Consider the following 13,010-nt stretch of genomic DNA (forward strand, 5'->3'; position numbering starts at 1 on the left):
TTTAAGTCCATCAACACCATCTTTATCACCAGAAGATCTTTTATTTTAAACTAAAGCAGAAAGTCTCTGAAGGAAACGATACACTTTCGGTAAACTAACTACATATACGACTATACCATGATTGCTATACCAATCCATGCACAACATCTGTTGTCATTTCAAGTCCTCAAGATTGGGTAGCCAGAACTAATACAACTAAGCAAGAGAATGCCTTATAATTTTATTTTTTTTTTTTTTTTTTTCCAGTTAATTTGCTTTGTATATGCAAAATACAAAATAAGCATGAGAACCCAGAGAAAGGTATCAAGAATCAAACAACTATCGATGACAGGATACTGCCACTCTAGCATCAGAAGGAGGCGAAAAAAGGAAGGCGATTCTTCAGAGAATGACGTAAATTGGCAACTAATACTGGAAATTGAAATTCTAGCTAGATGAACCTTACTCTACAACTGGATGGCATATTTTGGCATAACAATCAAGCAAAACACTTTAAACCCCACTTTCCCTCTCAAGCAGAGAGAACTTAGTAAATCCCCTCATCAGCCTCGCAACAATTTAATATTGAAGTTATAACAAGCCAATGATTGCATGGAGATGCATGAACTAAATACCAAGTTTTAGTTAAAGATCTATTAATGGTTAGTATATACCTGCATAGCTTTGAAAGGGAGAATCAAGAAATAAAACAACACAACCAATGCGAGACCAAAGTAAAATGGAAAAAGATCTACTAAAGTTCTTGCTATAACTTAAGAACCACAAGTAGGAGAGAAATAGACGCATAAAGTGAGCCCTACAAATTTATTGCTCGTTTAATGTTGACCAACATATTTATGCAAAGCAGTGATAAATGATGTGGGATGCATGGTATGTGTCTATTTCTTTCCTGCTTGAGACCCTCATGTTGGGGTAAGAACTTAAGAGGACCTTGATCCAAAGTAAATGAATACACAGCTCCATCTTACTCAAATGGGAAAAAGATCCTCTCAAGTTCTTGCCTAAACTTGAGTCTCAAGTTAGAGAGAGATAAACACATAATGGATTCTTCAACATTCACTTCTCATTTAGGCCTGGTTGATCCTATCTCATCTTAATATCCAAACACCATAAACAAACACTTTTCAATTTTAAATTTTCAACGTTTTTCATTTAATCATTATCTAATTATTATAACTTTCTCAAACTTTCAAATAAAACACACAAAATAATTAGATTTTTTCAAATCTCAAAATAAAAATAATATTAAAAAATTATATTCTATCAATATTTTAAATTAATAATATTTTTATTCAACTTTTTCTCCTTTTTCAAAATCCCATAAAATATTTTAAATCAAACCATTTCTAACTTATCTCAACTCACTATACAAACCATCCAAACCAGGCCTTAATGTTGCCCAAAATAATTTTATAAGAAGCAATGACTAGTAGGCCCCATTTATGTATTTATTTCTCTCCCACTTAGACCTTCAAGTTCAAGCAAGAACATAAAGGGACCTTGATCCACTCAAATGATCACCCTAGTGACATTTCATAAACAAATGGCAAATGAAAGAACAAAAAATGCTTGAAATGATCTACTCCAAAATATCATGATCATCACCACCAATCCTTTTTTTGTTGCAAACCAATCTTTCTTATTGGTTAAAAACAATGTGCAGAATTTTGGATCTTTCACCAGGAAGGATACTAACTTTTAGGTGCTCGAAAAAATTATTTACATGTGTTTATCCAATATGTTAAAATAAAGGACGCATAAACACTTGTTCTCAAATGCACCTAATAAAGAAAGGAACACAATAATAGGCCCGCACCTAAACAGAGATGGAAAAGTAGAATAATCTTAACAACAGTAAAAAAGCGATATACAAGTGAATGTTAATACAATCCACGTGTTAAAATTCAACTACTTGAAATTAATTTGCAGACATTCAAAGTGGACAGCATGTGAGGTGAAAAGAAAATCCAAGCAGGCACTGAATACAGACACCTCGTTGTCAAATCTAGATTAGTCAACATTTGCATGCTAAATCATAGCCAAACGGTTAAGTCACATATACCTGCAGCATCTCAAGGAATAAAGTATAAAATGGAATCGTTTACGCATCCCCAACAACAACTATTCTAATAGCTAAATGATTAAGAATACATTTAAAATAAAAGAAAAAACCACAAAATCAAACAGTTGAAGAAAGACTCATGATTACACTGTATAGTTCGTACTTATGTTAAGACATATACAAAAAAACTAAGGAGAACAAAAACAAGCAAATAAGCAAAAAATATTTCAATACAACACAAAATCTTTTAAAAAAAAAATTTAGGCATGCACGCTAATTGAAACTATAGTGCACTACATCATAAGTGAGTGCAAATTCAGCATCAACTCTCTAAAAATCTATGCTATTTAGTGTATTTGAATTTTAGTATGAAAGCCAAGGTCTACTGCAACTGAAATTCAAGACCGAATACATATCCCAGACAAGCACAACTAAAGAAGCAAGCAGATCAAGCATTCATGAATGCTCACAGTAGCACGTTTGTCCACACACTGCAAAAATGTAACAAGCATGCGCTAATGTGGCTTGAAAACGACATTCATATGATGTAATGCTCTTTCTTTGACAACCAATGATGGCGACATTACAACTACTTCCCATGCTAAAGTCTAAAGCAGCACGATAATTATGATATTCACATTTACTTCTTGTCGACAATGAACCAAACTAACCAAACAGAAGAAAACTATTGCAATATAACGTTCAGTCCCAACCATAAAGTATGTACGATTGGAATAATATATATACCAGGAAGGAAAAGGAAACGCACAATATACTTTATGAATGGGAAATGTCTAGCACAAGAACACCAGGTATAGAAGCAAGACAAAATTGGAAAACATATAAAAGTAGGGTTGATGCCACGATTTTCATGGATGACTAAACCTTTCCCTTTAATTACACTGTAGGGTTCACCTTTGAAAAATATAACCCAAGAGCAAAAAGAATAACAAAAATAATTGAAAAGGCATCGAAGACCAAAAAGTATATAGTTGTATATCATTATCACAAATTTCTATGAACTTATTATTATGAGAAGTTAGAACGTTTTTTTTTTTTTAAGTCTTTACTTTCCATTAATTCTTCAGAAACACATCGTCATTAGGATATAATGATCCTGATCACATGGTAATTGTAATGACTAAAGCATGTAGGCGATAAACAAGAAAATCAAAACCATCTGTAGAGTTGAGAGCATAATATGGGTTAATAAGATTCAAAGAAAATCAAAACCATCTGTAGAGTTGAGAGCATAATATGGGTTAATAAGATTCAAAGACTATTAAACATTTGTAGCAAAATCATATAATTAAGTAGTAAATAGAAGAAGAATTAGCCTACAATGCCATTTTCCTTCCAAGACCACCGATCGACAGATGTCTTGTACCCGATAATTAAACAAAAAGTATTAATTTATTGGATTACCAAAGCTTGAACCTCCGAGCAATCCTCCACCGGATGCAGCATAAACATCAGAGTGGTCAAGGATTGGAGCTGACGAGGAGACCACATTTCTCCCTCCATCACCACCACCACCTAAATGCAATTCAGATATATTAGGATACCCATCTCTACTAGTTTCAACCCCTTGATCATATAGAAACCCTTTGAAAACACGGCCACCAATATTTACAACCGCCTGATACGCATACTGGTCCTCGCCACCTTCCACCGCCGTCACTCGCACGCACTTGAAAACAGCCGGTGTACGTACTTGCCCAGGCAATGCCTCTTTAAAACTCCCATCTGTTCATAATTCAGCAGAAACCCTACTCACAATTCACATATCAACAACCCTAAACCAGTAATAAACTAAATAAATATGAACCAGAAAGCGTGTTAGTGTCTGGGAGGAAGAGAGATAGAGCAAAGCTAAAACCTTGATGACTGGAGCTAGTGTCATAGCTTCTTGGGGGAGTTGTATTGGAAGTGGAAGTATGGGAGTTGGTTGTAGTTTGCGAGGTGATGAGTCTAGGTTTTTTGGCACCAGAGGTAGCGCCAGAAGAACCAGCGGCAGCAGAAGCGGACACGCCCATGAGCTGGCGTTCCCTCCGCCGAGCGGCTGGCACCCAGGTACTCTTGACATGAGTGGCGCAATCAAAACCGCGACTCTTGCAACAAGTCCTGCACCTTCTGTGGCTGCAATCTTTCTTCGCCTGGTTCCCGCAGTCTTGGCACGTGGTCGTACCCGTGGAAGAAGTCGTTGTAGAGCCACCCATCCCAGCGCCACCATTACCACCACCACCAACTGTTTGCACCAGACTCCCAGACCCACCATGATCAAGAATCGCGGGTTTCTTGAAATAATGCCCATGTTGAGTATGCTGATTATTCTGCCAGAGCTGAATTCCTCCACCACCCCTATTCCTATTACTCAGCATATTGTTCTCATCGTCGACACCGATGTTCGATGGCGCGAGGCAAGGAGCAGCAGTGAGGAGAGGGATAACGCCCACGCCGACGCCCACTCCAAGTGCAGTGGCGGGGTTGGAGCCGTTGATGGAATGAGGATCGGACATGATGGGGTCATGCTGCTGGTGGTGGTGGTGGTGGTTGTTGTGGTGGAAAGATGAGGCAGGTGCGACGACGAAGAGGTCGCGCAGGCCCACCATGCCCATCTCCGTGGGAGCGAGGCCATAATTGATTTGCCTGGAGGGCGCAGCGGACCACATTCCAGAGGTGGGTCCGGTGCTGGTTCCTGCGGCGGTAGGTCCGGCATTGAAGCCAAGGGAGAGCTCATCAGGGGCGGCGCGGCCCGCGGCTGAAGAGGACGTAGCCGCCCAGTCTGCGAAGGCTCCAGAATCCGAAGGTAACCTCCTTGTAGTAGCCACAACTGATGCCCTTTGTCAACAAAACACAAACTTTATTAGCAGTAGTGTATTTTTAGAACAGAAATATGGAGAGAGAGATTTGTGATCTTGAACTGAATCTATGGATGTATCTCTGCAGGCGTTATATATGTAAGTGGGGTCTCTGAAATTCTCTGGGAAATAAGTTACGAGAGAGAGGAAGGGACGGAGATCTTGTTTGTTGGGTGGCTTTCTCCCAATCTCCCTATTAAGGAGATTACTGCAGCTGCTGTTGCTTCTTCTGCTGGTTAGACGACTCTTACTGTCACTTTGGCTTTTCTGAGGAAAAAAAGTTGGCTTCTGAGATCGAGAGAGAGGGGGTGAGAGAGAGAGAGAGAGAGAGGACTGAGCAGTTTCTGGGAAGTGAGGGGCCAGAAAGAGCAGGGTCTGAGCAGTAAGTGAGCCACAGAGAGAGAGAGAGAGAGAATGCAATAACGACCTTTCTTCTGTGTTTTCTGCTCTTTTGTTATCGTTGCCGACCTTTCTCTCTCATCATCATCATATTCATCATCGTCATCATCTTCTCTTCTTCTTCTTCTTCTCCAACGCGATCCCTTCTCTCTCTGGCTCTGAGCCTCTCTTTTTTATCTATCCCTCTCAAGCTCCTATATGGTTTCCTAGAAAGCGAAAAACTGAGGTGGGTTCCTCGCAACCTCTCACTCTCTCTCTCTCTCTCTCTCCAATAATAACACTAACCACAGAACTAGAGAGAGCAATAAAAAGACTCTTTGCTTAGTTTTTGTGAAAAGAAAAATCTATGCCCCTCTAAAGTCGCATCTATTTTTTCTCAGTTCACTGTTTCATGCATTCCTCTTACCCAAACCATCCATTTTTTCTAATTAATATTCTAAAGTAATTTAATATTACACCTCACCTCTTCCTCCTTCTCTTAATATGTAATTAATTATAAAGATATATATTTTAACCAATAAAATAAATTTACGAATAAACATAATTTAATATAATAAATTAAATTATAATTTCTAATTTCCAATTATAATTATAAATAGTCTATCTTGGTTCGTATATTGTATATCATTATATATAAAAATAAGAAATAATATTTATAATTATAAATATATAAATACTGTATAATTTATTTTTAAGAAATAAATAAAAATAATATTCTTATAAAAAATAAATTTTAATATTATTTTTATTTTTTTATAAATTAATTATACAATACTTACTCATAAATAATAAACATATTAGAAAGCGCGTGCAGTCTTGAACGGGGGGGCTTAGTTCGGGCCCCACCACCTTAATTAAGGACCCATTTCATGATTTGCAATTGCTAGAGACATTGCGCGTGGTTTAGACGCGCCATCAGATCACATTTTATAAACATAAATATAAATATAAATGTATTAAGACCATTAATTAAACGTGGAGTCCAGGTAGGCCTTATTGTAGAGTTGCCAAATCTATATATCATTCTCATCTGTTTTGTCGAATGGGACGTCCTACGTCCACCGCCTCGGGTTACCGCTGGAGTCGTCGTTAATAAAAAAAGTATATATATATATATATATATTTTATATATATACTTTTAATATTTTTAAATATATTATTTTAAAAAAATTCACAACATTATTTAAAATTACTTTTTTTAATTAAAAAATTAAAAATAAGAGCAGTAACTCCAGCTTGGAGCTAGCGGGGCTTTACCATTTTCCTTTGTGGAATACATTGGATTTGTCATGTGAGAAGCAATTCCTTAACCTTTTCTGTCAGACAGACAATCTTTAGTTACTACTGTTCATACTTATCTGTATTGTTATCACAAAAATGTATCTTGAATCTATGGATTATAATGCTTCATCTGAAAAATATTACCTCTTAATTACCATTTTTATCAAGTGAAATGCTTTTACTATAATAAAATCTACAAAAATAGGTGCAGATGTGACTTAATACGATACGTTAGATTATAAAATTATTTTTATTATAAAATAGATTTAGCATATCATACGAACTAAGCTCTGTTTGTAATTTTAAATCTATTTTATCAATCATCTTACCAATAACTTTCATATATATATAAATATCTATTGCCACAAATGTTAAAGAAGTATTACAAATACAAATTGATTCCACAAAATTAGACCTATAAATTGATGTGATTTTATATAATACGTTAAATCTACTTTATAATCTAATATAATACATCAAGTCACGTCAATTTTATGAATTTATATTTATATAATCTTTTTATAGTTAAAGCATTTCTCTTTGTCAAATGATAGTATTAGTCTAACTTTAGTAGCCATTAAGATGACAAAAGGTAGGTAACACAACACATTTTTTCTTATCATTGGACCTTAATAAGTTGAGTACATTTTAATGTTGCTAAAAAAAACATTGTGAGGTTCACAATTTTGTATTTATTGCTCTGTTGATTTAGATTCTAATATTTGAATAAGAATTGCATAAAGTTATGAGTAATGCTAGATTGCATTTTCTTTAAAAAATAGTAAGGTCTATTGTTAAAAAAAATTTAATTTTTTTATATAGATTTTATATTTATTCACTTTTTTAAAAAATAATTCGTAAGATTTATACATTTTAAGACTGTAAATAATTATTTTTTTATAATTATTGTATATATTTAGATATGTTGATGGTAAAATGTTTCAAATTTAGATGACATTGAAAATTAGGTACAACCCATGTAGAGGTGCAAAGAATGATGTTTACCCCTCATAAAGATTATTAGAACTTATTATATGTGTCACCCTGAAATTAAAATTTATTAATTTGAAGCATTCACTCTGAGTTAGTGTTAAAAGTACATGTACATGTATTTAGCAGACAAACATAATAAAAAGTGGCTCATTATGGATTGTCAGTATACCTGCTTTTCTTTTGCCAATACCAAACCCATAAGATATAGATTACAACTCACACTTTTAATTGGTATTTACCAATAAATGGTAGCATTTAATGTGGGTCTCTTAGTATTTATTATTAGGATATATATATTACCCATTAAAAAAAATTGGAAGGAATTCTCTTTCTTTTAATGATTTAAAGTGATAATCATTTTGTAATAAATTATAAATTCTTGTTTGAATGTTAAAAATTAAAATAATGGAGTGAATTGTTGCAGAGGAGTAATGAAGCTGACATTACCCAAAAATGTAATACAATTTCTCTTTATATAATAACCAATTAATTTAAATTCAAAATTAAAAATGAGATGAGGCCCCAATAAAATCTTATAACAATAGATGTAATGCCTAAAATTTAAATTTAAAAAAATATATATTCATAAACAATAATCTAATGAGTTTCCTTTTAAAATACTTGGACATCCCCACCTTTTGTTCTGAATATTAGGCCCGTATGAATGTTTATCAATCTCAACTCATTTTAATATCTAAATATTAATTAAATATAAATATTTTTTTATTTTAAATACTTAATTCTTCAACTTTTTTATATAATCATTAACTAATGATTATTACAACTTTCCCGACCTTTCAAATAAAATATAAAAAATAATTTAATTTTTTTAAATTTTAAAACAAAAATTATATTATAATAATATTTTAATTTTATAGTATTTTGATTCAATTTTTTTCTATCATTTTTCAAAATCACATAAAATATTTTATATTATCATTTTATTACTATTCACTAACTATTTTATTATTATTATTATTATTTTATCTTATATTAACATCCAAACAAAGTCTAAGATTTTGGCTATAAATAGAGAAGAAGAATAGCCCATAGACGTGGAAGGATGCAGCAAACAAGGAAATGCTTCAAAGAGTTGAGAATAAACTTAAATATGAGGATTTTCCCATAGGTCAATCTTTTAGGGATGACAAATCGTGTCAACAGGTTGTATTCATGTCGTATCAAAACATGTATATTACATTTAACGGGTCTACATAAACACGATCCATTAAGAGTTTTATATCAAAATCGTAAACTCTAACACGACCCGTTAACATTATTGTATTGATAAATTACAATCATTTATTTAATAAAATAAAAAATCTATTACCTTGCTTCTCGCCATATAACCAATCTCTTGTGCATTGCAATGGAAAAGAAAGGTTGAAATACATGAAAAAGCAATGGACAAGAGAAAACATTTTAAGTAAAAAAGGCAACCCTAACAGAAAGTTCATTCAAGCCAATGCCATCGACTTTGAATGGTTTAGAAGTATCCAAACATTTTCAAAAAAAAAAATATATTGTTTGTTTTAAGCAAATTAAATAATTCCATAAACCACACACACTATCTAATTCGTTCTTAAAAGATAAGAATTGACAAAGTGCAATGCACTCTGCTTAGGATCGATACCTTTTTGGCACTGTGTATGACTCTTTCCTATATTTCTACAAACACCAAGGATCCCTCATTCAATTCCCCATTGCACATGTTCAATACCCAATATACGACTCAATTCCTAATTACATTCTGTCATTCAACAAGCAAGCACAACAACCATTACAACAACAAACATAGCAAGGTTCTAACAACTGACTACATCATTAATTAGGAGAAATAATTAGAAGTAACAACAAAACCAAGAAGTGGGAACATGGATTCATTAGAAATTTAGAACAAATAATTAGAAAAGGTAGTTCTTGCCACTGAAATCATTAGAAATTTAGAGCAAATGAGAGATGAAGAACAAACCAAACTCTCGACTCTTGTTACTGAGAGAAACGCACCCAGATGAGAGATGAAAGCTAAAGAGGGATGAATGAATCAAGTTACCTTTGGGCTTTGTGTGAAGTAGAAGATCTCTGGAAGAAGAGGAGAGGGGGAGACAGATGGCCTAGAGGCTGGGATGCCGCGAATCTGTGCTCTGTGTGAGGCGGACACCAATGGCTTGGGCCACCGTGAGAGTCTAAGACCTAGAGACCTAAACTCTGGGCCGAAGCTATGCTATTGCGTGAGTTATGGTCCAAGTGAGGTACTTGTGAGTCGTGGGCGACAAGGCATGGGTCTGGCACCGTGGGACTGTTACAGACTCATGACTCTACTGCGTGGGCGACGGGTGTGGCATCATTAGTGTGGTGGCGCCGTGGGCAACATGTTACTAGGTTGAAGTCAAAGATGGGGGGGGTGGCGTGAGAAGCTATGGGTTGAGAACTTGAGACTCTGGATTTGAGAGGTTGAGAGAAATAAAAAATAAAAATAAATAAATAAATAAATAAATTTTTTTTAAAAAAATGAGAGGTGGCGTGGGTTAGGAAGTAGGAACTTAAGTCTTAGGGATTTTTTGAATTTTAGGTAAAGGGTATAAAGGTAAATTTAATTTTTTTTTTTAACGGGTTAACCCGTTTTGACCCGAATTTATTAAGACTAAACCGTAACTATTTTTTATCGTATCGTGTTCGTATTGAGTTAAGGGATCATGTCACATATTATCACTTCTAAATCTTTAAAACTAATGTCAAACCCATGAGTAGGCAAAGACAACTCTGCTAGCTAACTAAAATATTTTAGCAGCAAGAGGTTGACAAGAAATCAAAAGCAAATTTTGTATTCGACCCAACAAGCGATATGGGAGTAATTTATGTGATAAGTCCCATATGATAAAGATAATGATATGTGGTGTATGAGATCCAACATTACTTGAGAATGAGAAGTTTTTGTTTTTTATGATATTCCAATTGAGCTACAATTGTATTATTGATTAATCATTTTAAAGTATAGGCCATGTAGTTTGGATATTCTATTAAGACATTACAGTCTAACTATAAAATTATTATTGTAAAAGAGCAATACAAGAGTCATTATGCTAGACTAAACAATGAAGTATTGCATCCGAGATGGCAATTGCCTAGTACCCAAAAGCATAACTAGCTTATGCTCGAGGTAGAATCTCATGTCAATCAACAAGCACCACTTTGAAAGCCTAGATCAAGACCAATATTGAAGCAGTACAATCTTATAATCAATTACGTACACACGAGGCACACGATGATGTTTGTATTGTTCCTTACAATGACCTAACTTTAAAGGCACATATATTTTCTTTAGCATCAGAATGATCCGACTCATGTAATTGCACTACAATAATTCAGGACCAAATTATTCAAGCAAAATATTCAACGAATTCCTACCCTTACTAGAATTTGAATATGTAAGAATGCAAAATCTGTGTAAGATGTCTTCTAGAAACACGTACATACGAGGATATATAAATTGAATAAATTTATAACTTACATTTATATATTTTTTATATGGAAAAGTATAGTTATAAGCATACTTGTGCATTAATATATGCATTAATTTATTGTGATTGGTTAAAAAGTAGATTTTATTAAAAACAATGCTAATTAAAATTTTAAATATGAAAGAATCAGTATTAATATGCAGATTAGTACGCGACTTTATTTATATGCAGCAAAACTCATTTTATATATATATATATATACTGTGCTAAAACCAAAAGGCTTGATCCGAACAAAAGAATAAAGAAACAAATACACAACCACACAAACCTAAGTGGTGCCAATGGTTGATATCCAAAGCTTGAGAATCAGATCGATCGAAGTTAAAAAGTATATATGCTCTGTACGAACAGTACTAGTCCTGGCCATCAAGTCTTTTATATATATATATATATATATATTCCTTTAAGATTTGATAGGGTCTGTGTTCATGTTACGTACAATTGTTTCTTAATTGTATATATTGTTACTCAGTTATTTAATTTTATGGTCATCATGTTATTTATATTTTAAACGTTTGGTTAATTATGTATAGCCAAGTGCAAACTCAAATTGATATAGGGTATTTAAGTCCAGATTATACGTTGATTGCATTGAAGTACTACCTTAAAAAGATGAATTTATATAAATATAAAAGGAAAAATTTAATATCTTTCTTAAACTAAGGCAATATTAGTTATTTTTCCTCAAATCATATATTTATGCTCAACTTTGGAAGTGATTATAATTTCGATTTTGGCCAAATGTTTTATAGAATTCTTATTTATTTATGTACTTATTTTTTATATCATAATTTAAATTTTTCCTTTTTCGAAAAAATCTTCACACTTTCAAATTTTACAGCTATTTAAGTCCGCTTGTAGGTTTCATAAAATAATTTTGAGTTTTACTATTAATCAAAATTATTCTGAAGCTTTCATAATTTTCAATTGAAAATAGAGTTATTTCCTTTGTTGAATCTCTTGTCTTTCCTATTTAGATTATCTCATGTTGAAACTAGTTGTTAGAATTATTTTAAATTCTATCCGGCATCAGTTGGCATCAGAATTTTAATATTTTTCTTGGGATAATATCTCATCAGTTTCCCCAGCTGGTTGTCATGGTCATCGTGGAAAGTTTTTGAATTAGAAAGTCCCTCACAGTGATCGTAACGTTTAGGACGTGATGATTGAAAATTTGCAAAGACATGTTGCAAAGTTAATTCGATGTCTAACGACACAAAATATCAATGAACATGAGATGGAAAATCATGATTCTGATTCCACCCTCGAAAACCCATATGACAATCGTGCTTTATTTTGAGAGTGTCGTGGTAGGGAGGAGCATCATAGGAACCTCAATTTCAGAATGGACCTGCCTAACATTCTAGTACGTTACAAGTTAAAAGTTTCATTGATTTATTGTATGAAATTGAGTAGATTTACAACTCTGATGAATAAGAGTTTGAGGGTGGACTTTCTTCCATAGGACGGAACTTTATACCAATTTACGATACCTATCCTGATGAAGATAACTTAGTGGATGAGATAACTATTTTTATTGAAAATATAAAAAATTTAAAAAAAGAAAATAGTGGTGAAGTTTTGAAGCTTGAAGATCATGAAATAACTTTTGAAACAATTAACTATGTTAATTTTTTTACAGTTGAGGATTTTTTTTTTCAAATTCTCGTATACAAAATCAATTTTTTTAGATTTGAGATGTAGGAAAGAAACATAATTTTAGAGTATAAGATGCCTAATATTATTTTATTTTGAGCCCAACAAATTATCATGATCATCGGATACAACATACAGAAAGAAAAATTGATGTAATTGGGCATCCATAAGATTGAGGCAAGAAAGTTTATAATTCAATAACGAATTCTCTCCAATTGAGTAAAAATGATGCAAACC

General features: G+C 33.2%; 1 protein-coding gene across 1 annotated transcript; it reads right to left on the reverse strand.

Annotated features, from left to right (window-relative positions):
• Positions 1–3,306: 3,306 nt before the first annotated feature.
• LOC122291945 (protein LATERAL ROOT PRIMORDIUM 1-like) lies at positions 3,307–5,623 on the reverse strand. Its single transcript, XM_043100010.1, has 2 exons — positions 3,942–5,623; positions 3,307–3,808 (listed from the first exon to the last, which is right to left on the reverse strand). Exons 1-2 carry the CDS (start codon positions 4,732–4,734, stop codon positions 3,471–3,473), a joined length of 1,131 nt encoding a protein of 376 aa, XP_042955944.1. The 5' UTR covers positions 4,735–5,623; the 3' UTR covers positions 3,307–3,470.
• Between the last annotated feature and the right edge of the window lie 7,387 nt (positions 5,624–13,010).

The sequence above is a fragment of the Carya illinoinensis genome, chromosome 13 (assembly GCF_018687715.1).
Source record: "Carya illinoinensis cultivar Pawnee chromosome 13, C.illinoinensisPawnee_v1, whole genome shotgun sequence".
Taxonomy (NCBI): Eukaryota; Viridiplantae; Streptophyta; class Magnoliopsida; order Fagales; family Juglandaceae; genus Carya; species Carya illinoinensis.

Bases quoted from the DNA above. Each gene is read 5' to 3' on its own strand.
- LOC122291945 (XM_043100010.1), bottom strand. From the start codon at position 4,734: ATGTGGTCCGCTGCGCCCTCCAGGCAAATCAATTATGGCCTCGCTCCC. The intron at 3,809-3,941 runs GTTTTAGCTTTG...AATTATGAACAG, and splicing joins CACTAGCTCCAGTCATCAAG to ATGGGAGTTTTAAAGAGGCA.